The sequence below is a fragment of the Saccopteryx leptura genome, chromosome 11, assembly GCF_036850995.1.
Source record: "Saccopteryx leptura isolate mSacLep1 chromosome 11, mSacLep1_pri_phased_curated, whole genome shotgun sequence".
Lineage (NCBI taxonomy): Eukaryota > Metazoa > Chordata > Mammalia > Chiroptera > Emballonuridae > Saccopteryx > Saccopteryx leptura.
Window position 1 is genome coordinate 60,160,831 of NC_089513.1, and position 24,647 is coordinate 60,185,477.

General features: G+C 39.5%; 1 protein-coding gene across 2 annotated transcripts in view; it reads right to left on the bottom strand.

The window, feature by feature from the left end:
• Nucleotides 1-24,647, bottom strand: part of SPIRE1 (spire type actin nucleation factor 1) — a 263,080-nt gene that overhangs the window by 48,859 nt on the left and 189,574 nt on the right. For both annotated transcript variants that reach the window (XM_066353336.1, XM_066353337.1), the window contains exon 9: nt 11,769-11,941. In XM_066353336.1, the coding sequence (XP_066209433.1) occupies nt 11,769-11,941 (173 nt within the window). The remainder of the gene's footprint in view (nt 1-11,768; nt 11,942-24,647) is intronic.

Sequence of the window (24,647 nt, forward strand, 5' to 3'; positions counted from 1 at the left end):
TTCTAAAAATATTCTAAGTAATTCAAAGCAATAATGTACCATAAAAATGTTTACAATAGCATTGTTATTTACTAATGGTAAAAAACTGGAAACAACCTAAATGTTAAAAATAATGGGCTGGTTAAATAAAATGTAGTAAACCATTATGATGGAATACCACACAGATATTAGGCACCATGTTAAAAAAGGATATTTAATGAAATGGAAAAATGCTCATAATAACGTATTTTTTGCTCCATAAGACTCATCTGACTATAAGACACACCTAGGGTTTTAAGGAGGAAAATAAAAAAAAAATATTCTGAACCAAATAGTGTGTTAAAATATTTAATAAAATACGGTATATATTTATTATTGATTTGAGAGAGAGGGAGGCAAGGAGAAAGAGGGAAGAGAGAGATGAGAAGCATCAACTTATAGTTGCTTCATTTGATTGCTTCTTATATGTACCTTGAACAAGGGGCTCAAGCTGAGCCAGTGATCCCTTGCTCAAGCCAGAGACCTTGGGCTCAAGGCAACAACCTTGGGATCATGTCAATGATCTCAGGCTCAAGCTGGTAACCTTGGGGATTTGAACTGGGAACCTTAGTGTTCCAGGTCAACACTCTAACCACCGTGCCACCACCAGTCAGTCATAATATTTTTAAATGTAAAAACCGTGGGTTAGTTCTCGTTCAGGCAAAATGGCACGTTAGAGAACCTATTATAAAGGCTGAAGTTACTATAGACGGCCAAGTTTAAGAACTAGAAACTTTTAAAGGACATCAAGTCCAGCTTGCAGTTAATGCTTATTATTTATCATTTAACTACTATTACTTAAATGTACAAAACTGTCTGATAAGTCTACGAGGAAAAAAACAGTTTGCTGGTTTTGCAGCTGAAGTTCTTGACAAAGAGGGAAAAAATACACTTTCCTGACTGAACAACGAACTTACACCATTAAGAAAATTAAAACGCAAGCCAGTGTCTCACAGCTCCTAAAATTACTAAGGAGCTTTTAATTTTGCATTTAGCAGTTGAGTTTATATTGGTAAAGTAAATCATTCATATTCTATTTCAGAAGAATATTTGATTTGCCTAACCTATGTGGTGTGGTGGCACAGTGGATGGAGCGTCAACCTGGAATGCTGAGGTCACTGGTTCGAAACCCTGGGCCTGTCTGGTCAAGGCACATATAACAAGCAACCAGTGAACAACCACTTCTCACCTCCCCACCTTTTCTGTAAAATCAATAAATAAAATCTTAAGAAAAATAATGCTTGATTTATTCTGATTACATTAACTGATTATAGGAAATTCAGAACTAAATAGAGATTATTTAAATGGTAAACTGTTCTTTGTGATAATTTGAACTCCAGATGGAAGATAAATCTCAAAGACAACAACAGGCAATAGGAAAAGTTCTCGGGGACTGTGTAATCCAATAAAAAAGTGTCTGTACAGGTGAGCAGAGGTGATATCCTGGCATGGTGGATGGTATCACATAATATGTAATTAAATGACACTATGTATGAATGAGTTTACCATACAGCTGGTATTTTGGTGGCTGCAAGGCATTTCTTAAAATGTGGGGGAAAAATCTCTAATGAGATGAGACTGGCAAGTTAACAGGAGAAATTTAAACAGGTATCAGATCATTTCCTGTATAAGTGCTCAGTGTGCAGCTGGAAACTTCACTGCTTTTTCCCTAAGGGGAGGTTCTGGTCTCTTCTCCAATCATCCTGAGGGCTTCAGGATAGAGGGCGGCAAAGCAGCCGGTGCAAGAAGAAGGGGAGACAGGCAGACTCACTGGTGAGAAGTTCAGTGTTAGCTAAGTGCTGTCCTTTCTAGTGAAACACTTCCTCTTTCCTCTTAGAATGGAAAAGGAATGTCACATTGCTCTATAAGGCCTTAGGGGAGGGCCCAGAAGATGGGTGTGGTGGTGGGTAGGCTCTGGTCTCTACCTTCCAGTTTTTGCTTCCTGACATTGTATCCGAAGGTTTCATGCAAAGAAAAAGCTTTTTGTGCTTAAAAAAAGTTTTGATGCCACTCATAAATAGAAAGGAAAACAGAAAAATGGGGCAGTAGATGATAAAATTAAGGACAGAAGAAAAAGAATAATACCAAGTTTTTTCTGAGAATCTGCTTTATTTGGTCTACTGTCCTCTAACTACAGCTCTGGGCCTTGTCTTGTCTTGTTCAAGGTACAACCTCAGGTAGGAATTCATCAGACAAATCAGCACAGCTGATGTAGAATAAAGAAGAGAGGTTTGAATAAGATTATACCTCTGTCCTCAGGGAAAGTCTGGGACAGCAGGTGAGAAATACATATACCTACCTGTTGGAATATGCTATGAAAATATGCAGAGTTAGGGTAAACAATCAGAGACAACAAGGTACCCTAGGGTGAAAGCCCCGAGTGGATGAGAGTCACGTGGACCAGAGTCCAGGGTACTCTCTGACCCTATGCTGGAAACAGCAAAACAACAGGATGAGATTCAGCAACACAGAATTGTTTAGGCTCTCAAAACAGAGATTAGGAGTCAGCATGTTCCTTGTCCTTCATTTCACCCTCTGAGAACTTCTTCTGTCTGCTTCCTTGAGCCATTTGCACTGACTGATAAATATCTGAGTAAGGCTGGGGATGGGGCTATAGTCCTCTGGTCTGCAGAGCAGGCTGTGGCCTCCCCTCAACCCCTAGGAGCATGCCATCTGGCCTCCGAGTAGTTCATTGTCACCATGATAAGTGGTGCCCCAATGTAAGGATTGGGAACCAAATGTAAGGTTTGCTACTTTGAGTAGTTCGTTTTCACAGCAACAAGTTCTAAAGTGAGGAACCAGATGAAATGACCTCCCAAAGCCTGGCAAAGGAAAAGGACGTCTGCTCATCTCATCCCGTTTGGTAAGGGACACAAGCAGCAGGGCACTAGCTCTTGAATGCTTGCAGCAAGGTCACTTTTAGGGAGCAGGCCAGGGGATTTCCCTTTACCTTCATCGGCCCCCCTTTATTACTTCATCATGGACAGTGGAGTCTCAAATTACAGCTGTGGGGACTCTTTTAAACTGCAGGGTGTTGGATTGGAATTTAACTGCTCTCTTGCTCATAATCTGATAACAGTGCCATTGGTGTCTGAAGGAGGAAAGTTTAGACTTAGAAGATTGGGAAAACACTTTCACCAAGGGGATGGTTGAAGCCATTAGGACAGGATATGAAATGACTCCTTGGGGTTGGAAAGGACTTGTAAAAACTGTTCTCACCACCTAGCCTGAACCTCAGACCAGCCTCCCCCCCCAAATATTTCACCAACCCTAACTAGAAGGAAGTAGCTACAGAAGACAGAACATTGCCCCTTTTTCTTTTTTTCTTTTTTACAGAGACAGAAAGAGAGTCAGAGAGAGGGATAGACAGGGACAGACAGACAGGAACGAAGATATGAGAAGCATCAATCATTAGTTTTTCATTGCGCTTTGCAACACCTTAGTTGTTCACTGATTGCTTTCTCATATGTGCCTTGACCGTGGGCCTTCAGCAGACCGAGTAACCCCTTGCTCAAGCCAGTGACCTTGGGTCCAAGCTGGTGAGCTTTGCTCAAACCAGATGAGCCTGCGCTCAAGCTAGTGACCTCGGGGTCTCGAACCTGGGTCCTCCGCATCCCAGTCCAACGCTCTATCCACTGCGCCACCGCCTGGTCAGGCCATCGGCCCTTTTTCTTAAAAAACAAAAGGTTGGAATGTTAGATTTGGGTCCAGGGCTACTTTAAATCCAGAACCCCTTTAAAAACCTAAATGTTCTTTAAAAAAAATAACTAAGGGTAATTTTAAAAAGGAAAAAAAGAGAAACCAGGCCATTTAAATATTTTAAAGCCTTCTCCTAGAGACCTGGAAACTACTGTTAGCCTGAGAACAACAGGAGAATTAACACCTCTTCATGGGAGGGGTCATGCCAGGACCTCAATGTAAAGGGGGAAAAAAGAAGACACTTTTAAAACCCAAGCGGCTCTGTAGTCCATCTCTTCCCTTCTCTCAGTCATCCTGTAAGGCTGCCAAGGACAAATAAAGAATCTTGCCTTCTCTGCAATTATTAGTAATACTATACAATATAAAGTTATGCCAAATTTTTTTTAACCAGGTGGTCTAGAAATCAAATTTCTAGGCCAGATGGTATTGCATTTGATATCACTACTAGTTTAAATTTAATTAATATCTTTTAAAGTTCTTAACAAAAAATGTTTGTTTTCCCTCCGTTCCTGTTATCTCTGTTATGTCTTCTAAAATATGTTTGTTTGCCAATAAAAGAAACTGTTTCTAAAGATCATAAAATATGTTCATAAAAGTATCAATCTAAAATTGCTAATTACTGACTTAGTTGTCACTGAAAGTTAAGGTGTTTAGAAGTTAAGAATTCTGATTAATTAGAAAGAAATTGTATGGTTTTAATAATAAAAGGTATAAGGCATGGAGGTAATGTTGGAAGGAAAAGGTAAAAAGTAAGTAATTTCTGAAAGCTGGTTATTTCTGAATAGATAAGAAAGTTCATGAAAGTTGAAGGTTTGTGTAAGTTGCAGAGGGTATGTGAAAGTTGCAAAAGGTTTGTGCAGGTTGTAGAATGTTTGTGCAGAGAGAAGAAAAAAAAGAGAAGGAACTGAGAAAGCAGACAAAGGTGAGAAAAGGGAAAAAAGGCAGGACTTCAGAAATAGGATTGTTCTGAAAGGAAAATAAAAAGAAACATTGGAACATTCTCAGGGGCCTCAAGAGCTTGAGAAATTTACCCAAACTTATGGCTATTGCATAAAGAGCCAATAGCCTTCTGAAGCCCCAACTACACAAACAAAAAGGGAGAGTCAGGAGGAAAGACTCCCCACAAGAACAATTGGATAAGGCTCTCTTTTACTCTTCATTTTTTAAACATTTCCTCATCTGGAGATACGGCAGCCAAAAGGCATTTTATACCAGCCGAGCAATGGCCGAAGCCTCTCATGTTGTACCTGGACATATTAGTTGGCCTTGAGTGGCAGAATCTATTCAAATTGCTAACCTGGGGGCAAGGGTATGTTGCAATTTTGTCATCACCAAGTCCTCTTTGAATACAAGCAAGGAATGTGAAGCCGTATCATGAGTTGGCACCAGTCCCTAGAAAGCATCCCTGTTCCAGGGATCCAGAAGTTGCTAGTGAATCCACCTCTGGAAATGAACCTGAAGAAGAGGACACCTAGTTTGCTCCCAAGCACTCAGGGAACGCCTGACATCACCTGGGACATTTTAAATCATCTAACCAGGCATGCTAAAGAACTGTTGCAAAATACAGACATGCCTATAACCTCTAAAACTTGTTTCCCTCTACGCTTGCCCCTCACCTTCCACTGCAACCACCTAACCATCTTACTGTCTGTTATTCTTTACTAAAACAAAAAATGGGGATATGTTGGAATACGCTATGAAAATATGCAGAGTTAGTGTAAAGAACCAAAGACAGCGAGGCTCCTTAGGGCGAAAGCCCTGAGTAGACGAGAGTCCAGGGGCCTCTCTGACCCCGTGCTGGAAACAGCAAAACAGCAGAGTAAGATCAGCAACATAGAACTGTTTAGGCTCTCGGGAGAGAGGTTAGAAGTCAGCATGTTCCTTGATCTTTTCACCACCCTGAAAACTTCTGTCTGTTTCCCTGAGTTATTTGTACTGGCTAATAAATATCTGAATGAGGCTGGGGACAGGGCCTCAGTCCTTAGGTCTGCAGACTGGGCCTGTTGCCTCCTCTCAGTCCCTCGGAGCATGCTATCTGGCCTCTGAGTAGCTCTTTGTCACCACACCTGCCGTGACTTGGCACAGCAGGTGTCACACAACAAAGTGGAAAGCCTCTTCCAGGCTGTCTGCTCACCTGATTCTGTAGCCCAAGTTCTACTTCTTCCACAGGCTCTGTTAGCACCCCAGACTCTGTAGGGGCACACTATGTCCATATTACACAGCCTCAGACAGTGCCTGGTGGGCCAAGTGTGCTCATTAGACATGTGTAATGATTCTTAATGTTTTCTTTTTTTATTTCCCACTTAGACTATAAGGAATGTGAGGGTGCATTTTGATTCACTCTTAGTTTTTTATGGTGGTGGTTTTTTTTTGTATTTTTATTAAGTGAGAAGCGAAGAGGCAGAGAGACAGATTCCCACATGCACCCAACCAGGATCTACCTGGTAAGCCCACCAGGGGCAATGCCCTGCCCATCTGGGGCCACTGTTCCATTACAACCATAGCCATTTTAGTGCCTGAGATGAGGCCACGGTGGCACCCTCAGTGCCTGGGCCAGCTTGCTACAGTGAAGCCTTGGCTATGGGAGAGGAAGAGAGAGAGAAGGGAGAGGGGGAAAGGTGGAGAAACAGATGGTTGCTTCTCCTGTGAACCCTGACTGGGAATCGAACCCCAGACAACCACATGCTGGGCCAACGCTCTACCACTGCACTAACCGGGCAGGGCCCACTCTTAAGTTTTTAAAAATTATTTATTAATTGACTTTTGAGAGAGTGAGAGAGGGCGGGATGGAGAGAGAGAAAAAGAGAGAGTATTTATTTGTTGTGTCAGTTGTATATAAAAAGTAGGGAACAACATTGCTATAAAATGTGAATTTAATACAGTTTGTGTAATGTGACATGGGATGCATCTAACTGTTTGTATTTGTAGTCATTTTCATAAGTGAGCAAATATGACCAGAGGTAAATCAATTTTGGTTTAGGAATTCCTTGACATTAGGAATTGATGAAGGTTGGGGAAAAGAAATACTTATCCATGACTTTGGAAAAGGCAGAATTCCTCAATATCTTTTCCATGTCCATACTTCCGGGCAGAATTGCCAAGTTCTGAAATGGGAAAAACCTAAGATCCTGGGATTAACTTGGAAATTGTTGTCTGTTCTGTCCAGCATGGTTACCACTTGCCACATGAGGTTACTGTGCATTTGAGAACCAGAACTAAAGAGTTTTAAACTTATTTAACTTTAATATATGTTAAATTTCAGGGATGTCAGAGTAATGGCAGTGTGAGAGATACTCCTGATCTCTCCCCTTGGAATTTCAACAAATTGAACAGCTGTAACACAGCAAAGGAACCCCAGCGGGGTTCGCAGGCATGCCTGAAAGAACTGTGCACTTAATGGATTAAAGGTGGGACAAGTTAAAAAGGGGGGTGGAAGATAAAATATGCTTGTGGTCAGCTCCGGAGAGAAGCCTGGAGTGACTAGGACTTGTTGTGCCAGAAGGAGTGGAGACACTGAGGGACAGAGGCAGTGATACTAAACCAAAGTGGCGGCAGAACGAGGGTCATAGCCAGTGTTCCCATCGTTTGCTGCAAGCTCATACTCAGCGCAGAGACAGAAAAAACTAAAGTGTGGTCCCCTAGTGTCCCAGATTGTGCCTCTCTCACCTTGTGGGTATGGAGAGTGGCAGAGACAGACCCCACTGCTAACTCTCCAGAGCCACTCTCTGCCTTGAAGAACAGAGGTGCTCTGCATCTGGTGCCCTGCTCGGTTGAGATGTGAGAAGGAGTGCCTAGAGGCCTGAGATTGCCATAGTAAACACACGTCATCCACCAGTGCAACTGCAGCCCTGCCTGTATCACTGTAACAGCAACATCTCAGCAGAGATCAGCCCAGGAACTTCACAGTGCTAAAACTTGTAACACAGCAACAACTAACAGAAGAAAACAGTAACCTCTCAAAACTGAATTTTGTTTCCTTTTTTCTTTTCCTTTTTTTTCTCTTTTGAATTTCATTTTCTTTAATTTTTATGTTTAATTTTTTTTGTGGGTGTTTGTTTTTAATTTTGGGGTTTTTTTTTCACTGTTATCTGTGGTTTTTCTTTTTTACTTGTCAGTATTTTAAAATTTATATATTTTTTATTATACTTATCAATTTTTCTTTTACTTTATTTTTTTTAGTTTTTTGTTAAAGTTCTTAATAGCACCCTCAAATGCCATCAAGGAAAAAGAAATCAAATACAATGGCTACACAAGACAGAGGTACAGTTCAAACAGAAAATAAAAAATCTCCAGGAAAAAAATCTCAACTACATAGAAACTGTGGAGTTAAATGAAAAAGAATTCAAAATTGAAATTCTGAAAATACTCAACAAGATGTGAGAACAGGCAATTTAATGAGCTCAGAAAACAAAACGAATACCTCACCAAGGAGAATGAAACTTTAAAAAAGAGATAAAAAAGTAAGTACATAAATTGAAAACAGAGGTAGCAAGTTTAGCTAATAAAACAGGCCAGATAGAGGAGAAAATCAGTGGCATCAAAGACAGGCAACTAGAGATACTACAGAGAGAAGAGAAGAGAGACTCATGAATTGTATTTATTTATTTATTTATTTATTTATTTATTTATTTATTTCAGAGACAGCGAGTCAAAGAGAGGGATAGACAGGGACAGACAGACAGGAATGAAAAGATGAGAAGCATCAATGATTAGTTTTTTGTTACACGTTGTGACACCTTAGTTGTTCATTGACTGCTCTTTCATATGTACCTTGACCACGGGCCTTCAGCAGACCGAGTAACCCCTTGCTCGAGCCAGCGACCTTGGGTCCAAGCTGGTGAGCTTTGCTCAAACCAGATGAGCCCGCGCTCAAGCTGGCGACCTTGGGGTCTCGAACCTGGGTCCTCCACATCCCAGTTTGACGCTCTATCCACTGCGCCACTGCCTGGTCAGGCGAGACTCATGAATTTAAAAAAAAAAAGAGAGAGCTCTATAAGAATTGTCTGATTCTATCAGAAAGAGCAATATAAGAATAATGAGTATAACAGAAGAAGAAGAAGAAAGAGAAAGGCATGGAGATTCAATTCAAACAAATAATTGATGAGAGCTTCCCCAGCCTATGGAAAGAGTTAGATCCTCGAATCCAAGAAGCAACCCAAACAACCTTACTCCAAGGCACATTTAATAAAATTATCAAAAATCGATGAAGAAAGAATCCTCAAGGCAGCTATTAACAACAAGACACGTAATAATTGTTGGAGAGGCTGTGGAGAAAAAGGAACCCTCATTCACTGCTGGTGAGAATGCAAACTAGTACAACCATTATGAAAGAAAATATGGTGGTTCCTCAAAACATTAAGAATAGAACTACCATATGACCCAGCAATTCCTCTACCAGGTATCTATCTCAAAAACTTGAAAACATGGGTATGTAAAGACACGCACACCCACATGTTCATCGCAGCATTATTCATAGTGGCCAAGGTATGGAAACAACCAAAGTGTCCTTTGAATTGGATAAAAAAGATGTGGCACAGTATGACCAGGCAGTGGTGCAGTGGATAGAGTGTTGACTGGGACGTAAAGGACCCAGGCTCAAAACCCGGAGGTCACTGGCTTGAGCGCAGGCTCACCAGCTTGAGCGCAGGTTGCTGGCTTGAGTGTGGGATCATAGACATGACCCCATGGTCGCTGGCTTGAAGCCCAAGGTCACTGGCTTGAGCAAGGGGCCACTCGCTCTGCTGTAGTCCCCCACCCCGTCAAGGCACATATGAGAAAGCAATCAATAAACAATGAAGGTGCCGCAACAAAGAATTGATGCTTCTCATCTCTCTCCCTTCCTGTTTGTCTGTCCTTATCTGTCCCTTTGTCTCTTTCTCTCTATCCCTGTCACAAAAAACAAACAAACAAAAAAAGATGTGGCACAAATATACAATGGAATACTACTCAACCATAAGAAATGATGACCTAATGCCATTTATGACAACATGGATGGACCCTGAGAACATTATACTGAGTGAAATAAGTAAATCAGAAAAAGCTAAGAACTATATGATTTCACACATAGGTGGGATCTAAAACTGAGACTCATGGACACAGATAAAAGTGAAGTGGATACCAAAGAGAGGGGTGCATGTGGGGGGTAGAAGAGAGTAAAGAGGGACAAATATATAGTGACAAAAAATTATTTCACTTTGTTGATGAGTACAGGACACAATCAAAAGTTCAAATGCTATAGAAATGTTTACCTGAAACATATGTACTCTTATTGATCAATGTCACCCTGTTAAATTTAATTTTCTAAAACAAAAGTAAAAATAAATTTAACAGTCACAGTGATTAGTGGCTACTATACTACACAGTGCAGAGCTAGATGCTCTTTTACTTTAAATTGTTCTCATGGGTTAGTATGAATTTATCTACATCTGTGAGTGTCTACTGGGTGTTAGGAATTGGTAATATAAAGTGAACTGAGTACAGTCCCTATCTCAGGGAGCTTGCCCTCTCGTGGGAGGGCGAGAAATACGTGGATTATGACATTCCAGTGCTAACTGCCCTAACACAGAGAGAAGGGAAGGCTCTTATGGGATCACAGAGAAGGAAGTCCTAATGGGTCAGTTGTGTTAGGGAAAAGGGAAGGCAAGGTTCACACTGACTGTAAAAGAGAAACAGAAGTTAGGAGTGAGGACAGACAGATGCGACTAAGACTTGAGCTGAGGAACAGGGAATGTGCAAGAAAGAACAACGGCTGAGTGGCTGAAATGCAGGCCAGTGTTTTTCAACCACTTGTCCGCCAGAAATTTCATGTGAATACACAAAAGAGTTAATCAGCCTAATGGGTCTATAATCTTCATACTACAACAGGGTGGTTAACTCTTTTTGGACTGGCAGCAGTCTGTGAACTGGGGGCTGAAAAAACCCTGACTCAGGCAAGAAGCGGTGTCGCATGCATCAGGTCACCAAGGTTCTTATGCATCTTATTTGGGTATAAACATAATCCTGTAAGTGGTGAGGAACCTTCAAAAGATTTCAAGCCCGAGCGACAAAGGCTCTGGGGGGGGGGGGTGTAATATGAAACTGGGAAGGAGAAAGGTAAAAAGCACCGACAAGATAGAAACAGCACGTGTGAGAGTGCACACTGCAGTCAGGCAGTAATAAGGATATTTCTTTATTATTATCTGTATTTGAAAAACATTTAGCAACACAATTGTTATTACTGGCATTTCTTAGATTGGGTGGACACTGATGAGAGGGCAGTTAAAGAATAACTCCTTCAATTCTACCTTGGATGAAATGTGGACAGGATTGAGCCAGCAACCAAGATAGCAAACAGAAGATGAGAAGCCAGCTGTGTGTGTGGTGTGGCTCAGAAGGGAGGGTGGGAGAAGGGAGGCAAGGATATAATTTCATTCCACATAAGCTGATGATGAGGACGGGGCAGTGGAGACACACAATACTGATGCTGCAGATCGGGTTTGAGGGAGACGGGAAGCATCAGCATCAGCCTCAACATCTCCCTGCTCCTTGAGAACAAGCAGGCTGTGAGATTCCCACCAAGGGTAGCAGGTAAAAGATGTGAGCTGGAGAACACCAGCAGTTTCCTCTGAGGCCTGTTGCTGTTACAGAAAGAACCTTCAGTGTGGATGCATCTGTGACTGTGTATTTTAGAGAGAAATAAATGGGTAATTATACTATAGTGTTAATTGTTTTTAATGGAAATGTTTTTCCTTTTCCTTTCCCAAAATAAAAAATACTCAATAAAAGTTTGAAAATTGACTTATTTCAAGCCCATCGTAATCTAAGACTATGTCAATTATTTCAAAACATATTCTATACACTATAAGCATTATATTGGTCTTTACTAAGTGATGGTAAGAAATCCACTGTTTTATATTCTACTAAACAAATGAATTTTAATCCTAACTTTATTGTTTAAAAAATGGGAAGGGATTAAGAAACAACTGAAGCAACATGACTAGTAAACTAAGTCTGAGAGTGTCAGTGTCCTGACCTCGGAGTCAGGACTTGGGCCCAGAGCCTCATAAGCTCACCTCGGAGTCAGAGCTGTCCAGTTCTGCCAGAGTCGGAGCTTTGAGGAGCTTCTTCCGCAGCACCGGTACCTGCTGCGCAGCACGTAACCCATTTTCTTTTGTTTGTGATGTTAAACCTCCATTCACCACCAACGATTCCACAACGTTCTCTGGAGTTTCAAGGGTAGTTATATCTGGCAAAAGAAAGAGGAAAGCTCACGTTTCTTGAGCCAATAAAGGTAATCAGTGGACAAAACACACTCTTCCAAGTACCTGCACTCAAAAACACACACCAGGTGACATAGCATTTCCGTGTCACACAACTACAACACAGAAGCTTGACACAGTAACACATATGTATAAAAATATTTTTGTTATATATTAACCAATTCAGATTCAATTAAAGAAAACCTTTACCTGACTAATTACATATTCAAATTTATAGATAATAAATGTAGAGCTGGAAGAACCACAGGTAACTGACTGCATCTTTTTTATTTTCCAGAGGCTCATAGAGGCTACTTTTACTTACAGATTCTAAAGAACAAGTGATCGATCAAAGTGATGGCACGCACGAGGCCGTATTGAGTTTATGGGCTGTATGATATGAAAATGGTTTGACTTAAAATAGCTAATAATCTAAACTGACATAAACATGAACACGGAATCTGAGATACCTTCCCTCTGATAAAGCTGACACAGTTCGTTCAGAACTCAAATTTGGGAGGGAAAGCAATGTAACAAACTGAAGAAATGCAGCCATGCAGAGAGAGCACAGAGTACACATGGAGTAGTACAGTAAGGTGCAGATGGTTTTGGTTCAAAGTTCGACTCTGCTGCTAGTTACCTAACCTCTTGTTTCCTCATATATAAAATGGGCTAACAACAGATATGGGCATGTTGTGAAGATGAAAGAAGTTAACAATTACATATAAAATACTTAATATTATGTGTAATAAAGGTAGTGCACCATAAATGTTAGCAATTAATAACATTGATTTGTAGATACATTAGCAAGTAAGAAAATTAAGGCTCAGAGTGATTTAGCAGGAGTCACACAGCTAATGTGTGGCAGAAACTTGAATCTTGGTTAGCACTGATTCTAAAGGCCACTTCTTTTGGTATTATAGCCTGTAATCTTCAAATGCAAGTGGAACTAATTTTCTTTAGTATTTCAAATAAAATGTTAAACATCTAAGTTTACTAACCAACTACTAAATCAGAGTATTTAAAACATGAGAAGTCGTCCCTGAATAATCTAAGTTCCAGATCAGCACCATAAACTGATCAGTGCACATGAAGCAGACTGTGAAACTTCTGTAGTTGGGGGTAAAGGTAAACTAAGTACTAAAGTGAAAAAGACACGATTAATGCTCCTGAACTAGGGGAAAGCAGTGTAACTGAGTTATTATTAAATACAAGAATGCAGCAGTCACCCACAACATATAATATTTATATGCTTGAAGTTTAAGAAGTGGATTTCCAGGAAACATTAAGTATTAAAGTGTGTTCTACATAGAATAGCCTTCCATGATATTAATTTAAATAATCTTGCAAATTATTATATATGATATATATCTGACTTAATATCACAATTTCTGCTTATTTTTAGAGATTAAGAAGGCCAGAGCCTGACCAGGCGGTGGCGCAGTTGATAGAGCTTCGGACTGGGATGCAGAGGACACAGGTTCGAGACCCTGAGTTGCCAGCTTGAGCACGGGCTCATCTGGTTTGAGCAGAGCTCACCAGCTTGGACCCAAGGTCGCTGGCTCGAGCAAGGGGTTACTCGGTCTGCTGTAGCCCTATGGTCAAGGTACATATGAGAGAGCAATCAATGAACAACTAAGGTAATCTCAACAAAAAACTAATGATTGATGCTTCTCATCTCTCTCCGTTCCTGTCTGTCTGTCCCTATCTATCCCTCTCTCTGACTCTCTGTCTCTGTAAAAAAAAGAGAAAAAAAAAAGCCCAGAGAACATGCCTTTGTGAACTAGATGAAAGGGTCTGAGTAAGCAAGGAAGGATGGAGAAAAGGAGAAAAGGAAAAAAGGAAGGAAGAAGACAGACATATCTGTCCATCAACCATTTATCATTTTACATAAAACTTCTAGTCAAGAACCTGAAAGCACACACATTGATTTTATTACTATGTTTCCAGATATTAGCTAGAACAAATACATAATGGGAAGGGGTATGCTGAAGGGGACAAAGGGCAAAAGCAGCAGCTTTCTCACTCATTATAATTGGGAAAAGTCTTCAAACACACTTTAATAAGGAGGTGTAGAAAGTGGTGGGCTGCCACACGTAGGAGAGCAATTTAAAAGTTTTCTAGAAAGCAAAGGAGGAAATGATTGGGTTAACTGATTAATTCCTGGTCCAGAAAAAAGGTACTGCTTAAATATGGTCTTGAAGTATATTTTAAAAATTCTTATTGTACATTGTATCTTATTTTATATAGTTCCTACATGATTATTTGTGTTGTTGTAGTCTTTCAAGAGAAAGCACAAAGTTAAAATTGCACACACTGTCACGCCTCTTAACTACCCATATTTCAACCGACGGTCCCAAACTGGAGGAATAGTGAGGTCAGCTTCCGAAGGCAAGTCTCACATCCCCATCTACCAGGTCAGGGGGAAACCACTTAGAAGTGCATGGAGGAACACTGGAACAGTTTTAATGGTTATATATTAATTTTAATGTTTCAGAAAAAAATTCTATACCAGATACATAATTTTATGGATGTTTTTGCTTAAGGTTTTAAAAAGTCATTTATGATAGGTTCAAACTAATTTAAACAGTATCTGGTAGCACTTTAATCTGACAAAAAATCATGGTATCTGAACCAAAGTTTAGGAAACACTGTTAAGTGATAGGGGCTGCCATGACTCCATTTCATTCTCAATGCAGGTATTTGAGAAATTACCCAAGAGCTCTCTAATTGCCTTTAGCTGCAGTTATAAGTGTCATAACTGAATTTGAGTTCATGGATGAAAACTGCTAATTGCCTTTAGCTGCAGTTATAAGTGTCATAACTGAATTTGAGTTCACAGATGGAAACTGCTAAAACACATACCTTGTACTAAATTCAAAGCTTTGAGTAGTACGAATGTTCACGTACATCCTCACTCAAAGAGTTAACAAAAAACTCAGTACTCAAAGGGTTAATAAAAATATGCTATGTAACCAGTCATGTTTCAGAATGATCTCCACATATAAGATTAAATACAGTGTGTGATTTTATCTCATATTTCATATTTGTAAAGGACCCAGCTGAACATATTTTTAAGACATGTTAAGTAGTTTGATTACTTATACTTCTCTGTTCAAGTTTATTATTTATAAATCCTCATTACTTCAGTGTATCAAGTGAGAAAACCAAATACTTAGATAAGACTTTGTACTTCTACATAAAACAGAATTTCTTGAGAAAAAAAACACGTATTTATAAGTAAACAAAATATTTAAGATGCTAGATATGGCTTTGGAAGTCACATACTTCAGGTTCAGAATCTAAAATGCATAATCATGACATTAAATACTCTATGTAATAACTTTATGTGTATTAGATACACCCAGCTGCTAGCTTATTTTGTTGGGGGGAAATATAACTGGGATACAGATTACATATTTAATATTTTCAGTGGAAAAAGAAATTATACTTACCTTAATTAATGTTGAATAAATTAATATTTTCCATTAAGAATTAATATTTCTAAGATATACTTAAACAACAAAATATACTTTATTATGTCTTATTCTACTCTACTCTTTAGTTCAAAGGAATTTACTATGTGTTTCCAATATTTACTCCTTAGTTAACTTTACAACTTTGCATTGCAATCTTTCCATTAAGTTAAAAGTATGGATCCATCTTTCCCATTTATAATTTTGGACATTTTAACTGATTAGTCAAAATGCAAAATGAAACATAAAAGTAGCACAAGAAATTAACAAAGCATGTAGAATTTATAAAATACATACAGTAAGGCATGAAATAAACTATAGCAAATGATAAGCAGTGAAAACAAAAATTTTTTGTTACTCTTTTATATCAAGGAGATTAAGTACCAAGATCTTTCTTCCTGCACACAACCCATCATATAACCTATTGAACCCCAAATACATCTATATATAATGTGTGTATGGGCATGCATATTGTCTAGATCAGCCACCTGGGCCTAATTTGTGTTAGCCAATAGTCAATGTGTTCAGGTAGCCAGCTACTCCCATGTAGTCTGACTGATGTATCATCTTGAATAGATATTTAGAAGAGATGGAGTATCTGTAACATATACTGCCAGCTCTCAGATATTAGCAGCGACATATATATTCCAAAATATTTGAGTTTGTTTTCCGGAAAAAATATTTTTTACATGGTTACTATGCAAATAGTTGATAAAATAAAAATTTTCAAGCAGATAAAGAAAACAGAAAAAGCTCTTTAGTGGTCAGCCAAAAAGTAGTAAGTGAAGAGTGTAAAATATTTATCTCAGTTTCTTGAATGCACAAGTATTAGTCATGCCTGAGACCTACAAATTTAAAAAAATTTTAAAAAACATTAGCAGTTGAGAGATACTCTGTAAATATTCATAAAGAGAATATGAAACTAGAACTGTCTGGCCCTTTAAATATGAATTTGTATTTAGTGTATGCCAACAATTCCATAGCATATAAAAAAAATTCTGGAAGAAAGTATTAGTCCCAACATCTTATCTCATTTTATGTTTAAAATGACAGCTTCCATGCTCTCGTTTCTCTTCAGATCGCATAAATCTTTCGACTTTTAAAATGACAGCTTCCAAAATTAAATATTCTAACTTGCAAAGTAATTTATGAGGATCAAGTTGGCTTGGAAACTTCGCTCATATGTAGTTTAAAAATTTTAAAAGAGGGCTGATTTTACAGATTAAATTTAGTCATTAATTGTTATTTGTTTCACTATTAATCCACATCTATTTAACAGGAGAGGTCTCAACTTGCACAACAGCCTGGGACGCATACTTCACAAGTGGGGCCGTCACAGGCTCTCCTGCTGTCACACTGTCACAGTGAGCCTCAGAGCCGCCTGGGACCAGGCTCTCCCTGTGGGAGCAGAGTCTGCCAGAGGACAGCTCTCAGGTCTCTGAAGTAACTGACAGTTTTCAGTTTAGCTACTTAAATGCTTTAGGCAGGGGTCCCCAAACTTTTTACACAGGGCGCCAGTTCACTGTCCCTCAGACCGTTGGAGGGCTGCCACATACAGTGCTCCTCTCACTGACCACCAATGAAAGAGGTGCCCCTTCCGGAAGTGCGGTGGGGGCCGGATAAATGGCCTCAGGCCCGTGGGCCGTAGTTTGGGGACGCCTGCTAGAGAATAAGAAGTGTCAAATTTTGTTTCTTGAAAGGTTTTTTCTTATTCTCTCAAGGCAAAGTTCTGTTTTAGACTTTGCCATCACTGTCTTAGAAGACTGTGGGTCAGTGACAGTGACCATACAAACTGGCAGCCCCCGTCCATAACCATAGGGACGGTGTAATGGTTCTTCCACGATCCCTTGGCAGGCAACAGATTTATTGCAGCTTTAATTTTTTTTAAAAGTATATTGTTTTCAAACAAGCAGAAAGTTTTATTTTACTGACCACAGCTTAAAAGAATTCTTTCCATTTTCTTTTTTGACATGGTTGAACAAGCAGATGAATGAAAACGTATTTCACAGAAACCACAAAACCCATGTCAAGTGTGAAAGCATTTTTTTTTTTACCTGACAAGTCATAACTGTAAGACATGCTAAGTGGCCACACACTGCTGAAAAAAGAACACAAACAAACAAACAAACAAACAATTCAGCTGTTAGGAATATACAGGGAAGGCGAATGAGAAGGGAAGAGTTAGGAAGACCCAGAGTGGCACATTTCAGACTTTAAGGCAGAAGACATTGGATAAAAATCTAAAATATAATGAAACCATGAATCTTAGCTTCAATTCTATCACTAAGACTTCAAATGAAGTAACGAAGAAAAAAAACAACTTTTTAAAGAACATGTTAAAAATGAAAGTGTGGTAAAGACACAAACATTTTAACGAATAATAATACAGAATTTTTTACTTCAATAAAACACAGATCAAAATAAAAAAAAATAGCCATTTTAAAAATCTTGGTTTTAGGAAACTACAAAATCTTTAAAATTTAAGAATAAATGTATTCTCAAATAATTTATTTCAGAATGAAAATTTGACTCTCCGCAAAAAGGTGAAAATTTTTTTGTTGTTTTTTTTTTTTTAATTTTTTTTACAGGGACAGAGAGAGGTATAGATAGGAACAGAAAGACAGGACCGGAGAGAGATGAGAAGCATCAATCATCAGTTTTTCGTTGCGACCTTAGTTGTTCATTGATTGCTTTCTCGTATGTGCCATGACCGATGGCCTTCAGCAGACTGAATAACCCCTCGCTCGAGCCAGTGACCTTGGGTCCAAGCTAGTGAGCTTTTTTGCTCAAACCAGATGAGCCCACGCTCAAGCTGGCTATCCTGGGGTCTCGAACCTAGGTCCTTCCGCATCCCAGTCTGACGCTCTATTCATTGCGCCACCGCCTGGTCAGGCAAAGGTGAAATGTTTTATAAAAAAATCTCATTCAAGAACTAGCAGCTTCGCAATGTATCAATAAACTGTCTACTGCAGGCAAAGAAGCCTAGTAGTTGAAGGGAGACCTCAGGACCAGAATGCCTAAGTTTGAATGTTAGCTCTGCCACTTACTAGCAGTATGATTCTGTGCAAGTTATTTAACTTCTTTGGACTTCAGTTATTTCATCTATAAAATGGTAATAATGATACTGCACTTCATGGGATTGTTATGAAGAGTAAATGATTTCATGCCAGAAAAAAAAAAAAAGTGCTCAGAGCAGTGCTTGGCACATAGCAAAAGCTCAGTAAATATAATTTCTTGAGAATAAACATTTATTTCCTATTGTAATAATTTGTTTTTAAATTTTTATCACATAGTAAAACCTACTGAATTGCATAGTTTAAGTGGGTGAATTTTACCGTAGGTAAATTATATCTCAATAAAACCTTTAAAAAAGATTATACAAAGATATAATGAATTTAGGTATTCATGACAGTGAGAATGATCTGTTTTCATTACAGCCCAAAATTCTTACCAGGACAGTCTATTCTCTAACCTAGGCTCCAGGAGGACAGGTTGGTCTGGGGTCAGCTGGGAGCGGAACACCGGATGCGGTGCGGAAGGGAGGACGGGCAATCAGGCAGGATGACTCCCTAGTCCACAGTCTCCAGGTAGACTGCCTATGGAGTTCTGCACCCAAACTTCAGAGTCTGGAAGTGTCTCTTGATATGGTTTTTGACAGATTTTTTTAAAGGAACAATTTATATTTATAACCCAAAGTCTCAATACAGTATTTAAAAAACGGATGTGAAGAAAGAGCAGAGTTACATTCCAAACACAACTTAGCAAGAGGTCAGACTCACATGTAGATGTTTTGAAAAGCACTTATGGCAACAAAGGGATGTGAATTTTAATGGGGCAAATAAAGCAACTTTTTGTTAACAATCATACATATTGTTTGATGATCAGGAAATAATATTTTAGGTATTTCATCATAACATATAAACTAGAATGTAACTTTTAAAGAAGTATTTCACTGTGTTTTAAGTGTCTTTAGAAATTTTATGTGGATGAGAATAATCCTCAATGCACCGTTAAAAACACTCTGCATTTCTAAACTCAAATGCTATCAACTCTAGATTTTGTCACTTATGTAAATAAAATACATATTGTCAGAGCACTCATCTCTCTTCTCTAATATCTTCTTATTCTGTTCTTCTCTGCTATATGAACATACCTTTTGAAATAAAACTGCCCACTGTACAAGAAAGATATGCTATTATTCTTTGGAAAATAAGGTTCAAATTTTTCCCAAGCTTTATATACCACAAAGGACAGCAACTGAGCATCACAGTAACTTAGAGGTTTAGGAAAATGATGCTTTTAATGGGACAGCTTACAGTTAAAACTCTAAATCTCAATACAGTATGAGATGTTAGGAAAAAGAAAATAATCAAATATAAACACTATGTACAAAAATAGTAATTTCAGACTTAATAGGAAATAAATAGTCTGTAAAAAAATAGGCAACTAGGTTAATAAAACAGTTTAGCCATATGTAAGACTATCAGACCCTTATAAATAATGTTTTGAGCCGTACTTAATGGCATGCCCATGCCATATATACATATAATGTTAGAGAGAGCAGAAGGCTGCACATACAGCTTTTGTTTCCATTTCATAATGTACAAATTTTTTTACATAATTGCTAAGGTTTGCAGTGAATACCTCTGGATGTTAAAATTATAGGTAACATTTCTTTTATTTTTTAAAATTAAAAAAAAAAATTTTTCTATTCAGCAAGAGGAGAGGAGGCAGAGACGGACTCCTACACACGCCCTGACCAGGGTCCACCCAGCAAGCCCACTAGGGGGTGATGCTCTGCCCATCTGGGCCCTTGCTCCATTGCAACTAGAGCCACTTTTTAGAGCCTGAGGCCAGCCATATAGCCATCCTCAGCATCTGGGGCCAATTAGCTCCAATTGAGCCATAGCTGCCTAAGGGAAGAAGGAAAGGGGGGGGGAGGAAGGAGGGAGAGGGAGGGAGAGGGAGGGAGAGGGAGAGGGAGGGAGAGAGAGGGAGAGAGAGAGAGAGAGGAGAGAGGAAAAGGGGTAGAGAAGCAGATGGGCGCTTCTGTGTGCCCTGGCAGGAAATTGAACCCAGGAGGAACATCCAAACACCAGGCTGCCGCTCTACCACTGAGCCAACTGGCCAGGGCCTACTATTTCTTTTTAAACACATATATTTTCTCCATTTCAACAGTAGGTTTCTACTTGCAATTACATGGAGAAGAAAGATTATAAAAATATTTAGGGAAACATTTTTCAAGTTTATTCTGCCAAACTTATCCTAACTAAACTCCCCAAAGCAAACTGTAAGTACCAATATACAGCTACAGAAATAATAAGCCCAAATCTTTTACTGTTCAATTAAAATTTAAAATCACACTGAAGGCAGAATTCTAGAAGTTAAATTCTCAGTACAATCACTTTCTATAATAGCTCAATTCTAGTTGTTCTGAAATATTAAGCAATATGGTTAAAATAAATAAGATATAATCAATATAAAAATTGATATTTAACTATTATAAAATAGGATTTACAGTAGTTAGCATCTGATTTGTTTAAAATGAAACAGAAGAATATGTATGTGACAAAGTCTGAGATGACCTTCCATGCAACTTGAAAGCACCACCTTACAAGGATTACTAGTCTTCTCCTTAAGCTCCCTCAAATGGCCTCAGTTAATGCCCTCTGACTGGCCGCTGTTCACACTCATGTGTGTCTCTTGCAACATGAACATGAATGACACTCCATAGTCACTCTTCTGTAAGCATCTGCGGGCAGGGGAACTGCTTTCCTCATCTCTGTACCCCAATAGCTGGCACAGTGTTTAACAGAAAATAAAAGTTTAAAAAACTAGTTGGAAAGGCCCTGGCCGGTTGGCTCAGCGGTAGAGCGTCGGCTTAGCGTGCGGAGGACCCGGGTTCGATTCCCGGCCAGGGCACATAGGAGAAGCGCCCATTTGCTTCTCCACCCCTCCGCCGCGCCTTCCTCTCTGTCTCTCTCTTCCCCTCCCGCAGCCAAGGCTCCATTGGAGCAAAGATGGCCCGGGCGCTGGGCATGGCTCTGTGGCCTCTGCCTCAGGCGCTAGAGTGGCTCTGGTCGCAATATGGCGACGCCCAGGATGGGCAGAGCATCGCCCCCTGGGGGGCAGAGCACCGCCCCTGGTGGGCGTGCCGGGTGGATCCTGGTCGGGCGCATGCGGGAGTCTGTCTGACTGTCTATCCCCGTTTCCAGCTTCAGAAAAATGAAAAAAAAAACAAAACAAAACAAAAAAAAAAAAAAAAAAAAAAAAAAAAACTAGTTGGAAAAACAAAGAAACTCGATGTCAGTTACCATCCAAGTAATACAAGCACATTATGCTTGTCTTATTTCTTTCTCTATTTTATTGGTACTTCCATTACCTAATTCTCTTTACTACTGTAAATCATGAAGCTTACTTTTCACATGGTAATCTATTTGTTTTACTTTATAGTTTTGTTGAAACTCTTCTATTACCTCCATTATTCCTTCTCAAGGTATAATAATTTTAAAAAAATCTAGTCTAAAACAACCATCCTACAATACCATTTCCTTATTTTTCCATAGTGGTTCTAAGTCTCGTCTCTCAAGAAAATGCACATAACATATACTTTGTGAAATATGTATACACCCCCCCCCCCACATTTCGGGGGATTCACAGACCCTCCTCGGGCTCATTGAAAGACTCCCAAGGTAAGAATTCTTGGTTCACATGGTTTACATAGTTTGACTCTTTAAAGGGGAGGGGGGAAGTGGGAAGTATCAATTCATAGTCATAGTTGCTTCACTTTAGTTGTTCACTGGTTGCTTGTAGTATGTGCCTTGACTGGGGCGTTCTGAACTGGGGCCCTAAAAGTTCCTGGTTGAGGATCTATCCACTGCACCACCACAGGGCAGGCTATATGTTTTGGCTGTTTATTATATAATGCTCACATAGGTTTGTCAATTCAAATGCTTTATACATTTTTTTTTTTTGTATTTTTCTGAAGCTAGAAACGGGGAGAAACAGTCAGACAGACTCCTGCATGCGCCTGACCGGGATCCACCCAGCACGTGCACCAGAGGGCGACGCTCTGCCCACCAGGGGGCGATGCTCTGCCCCTCCGGGGCGTCGCTCTGCCGCAACCAGAGCCACTTTAGGACCTGGGGCAGAGGCCAAGGAGCCATCCCCAGCGCCCGGGCCATCTTTGCTCCAATGGAGCCTCGGCTGCGGGACGGGAAGAGAGAGACAGAGAGGAAGGAGAGGGGGAGGGGTGGAGAAGCAGATGGGCGCCTCTCCTGTGTGCCCTGGCCGGGAATCGAACCCGGGACTTCTGCACGCCAGGCCGATGCTCTACCACTGAGCCAACCGGCCAGGGCCTACTTTATACATTATTTTAAAGAGACAATACCTGCTGCCATAAAAATCAGACAGGAATAAATTGATATAACTTTTGCTTTGTAGCTTTGTAATTGTAAGGTATATTCAAAGATTTCAACACCAATGGGAATATTTTTTATAGCCTAGTCCCAGTACTAGGGACTGAGGACAAAATAATGAACAAAACAGGCATGGATCCTGTCATCATGAACATCACAATGTAATAGAAGGGCCAAGAATCAAAGAATATCAATATAGAGTAATTGAAGAGTTCAGAGATGTACGCATGGAACGCAGGCAGAGCTAATACAATAAACTAGACAAGAGAAGATGACAGCCAGGGTTAAGACAGTGGCTGTTGGACTAAAGCAGTGGTAATCAACCTGGTCCCTACCGCCCACTAGTGGGAGTTCCAGCTTTCATGGTGGCGGTAGCAGAGCAGCCAAAGTATAAATAAAAAGATAGATTTAACTATAGTAAGTTGTTTTATAAAGATTTATTCTGCCAAACTTAGTGAAAATCCGATATAAAGTACTTGGTAAGTAATTATTATTATATGCTTTAACTTGCTGTAACTCTGCTTTATAAATTTTATAAAGTTACTTCCCTACTTTATAAATCACCATTACTGTGGAACCGGTGGGCGGTTAGAAAATTTTACTACTAACAGAGATACAAAAATGGGCGGTAGGTATAAAAAGGTTGACTACCCCTGGACTAAAGAGTGGAAGATGATAAAGATCCAGAAGTAAAATCAATAGGGATTGGCTCTTAAGAGTCAAAGATGATGCTAACGTTTGTCTTGGGCACACTGAGATGTGGAACTAGGAGGAGGTGGTTTGGGGAGAAAGCAGATGAGTTCACCTGTAGACTTGCTGGGCTTGTCTTGCTTGTAGGATATAAGAGGCCCTGCCTAGCAGACAGATGAGTGTATGAGTCTGAACAGTTAGAGAAATCAGTGCTGTAGATGGGAAGTTGGAAGATAGTCAGGAACAAAAACCAGGGAAAATGGTGTAGTTGAACAGGAAGAAGTGAGCCCAAGCTAAAGATCTAAAGTATCAAGAGGAGTCTCAAAGAAGTAGAAAAAAGGATCAGAGGAGAAAACTAGGAGAGTGTGGTATCACAGAACTGATTCCTTTTCTGTTCAGTTGCCACTATAATCTAGTTTCCTAAAGTAGCTTCTCTGAATTCTTTAAAAGGGCATCTTACAAATTGGAGGACAGCTGTATAAACAAAATGTTTACAAACATTTTATAATATGGTCTATCTATTCTATAAATCAAAATCAATGTATGCTTATAGTACACATTAAAAACATTAAATATAAACAATAAAAAGTTTGGGAATATCAGATAATGCTTTCATCACAAACCATAATACCATTTCTTTAAACCCATAATTAAGACAATGGGAACTTCAAGTAAAACAACCATCTTCATTTTTGAAACATAACTTATCTTTGTATATGTATTACAACTTATAAAGTATTTTGACCACAATCTTATTTAATTTTTTACATAAAAGCCATAAGGAAGGCTTAGAGGAATTTTTATCATCCTTCTGCTGACAAAGAAATAGACGCTCAGAGAGGTAGACACTCCTGAAGCCACAGTCTCGACATTGGCAGAGCTCTCTCCACTATGCCATGATGTTCTTGTATAGCTCAGTTATCATATAGGAAAAGAGCTTCTTTTTCTATGAGTGTCAAGTATAAACCTCAAGTAAGTGCGAGGGCGTGTGTGTGTGTGTGTGTGTGTGTGTGTGTCAGAGAAAAGAGAGAGAGAGAGAGAGAGAGAGAGAGAGGGAGAAAGGAACAAGGAATGCGAGAACTCCATGGACTACCTTGACTTTGCAACAT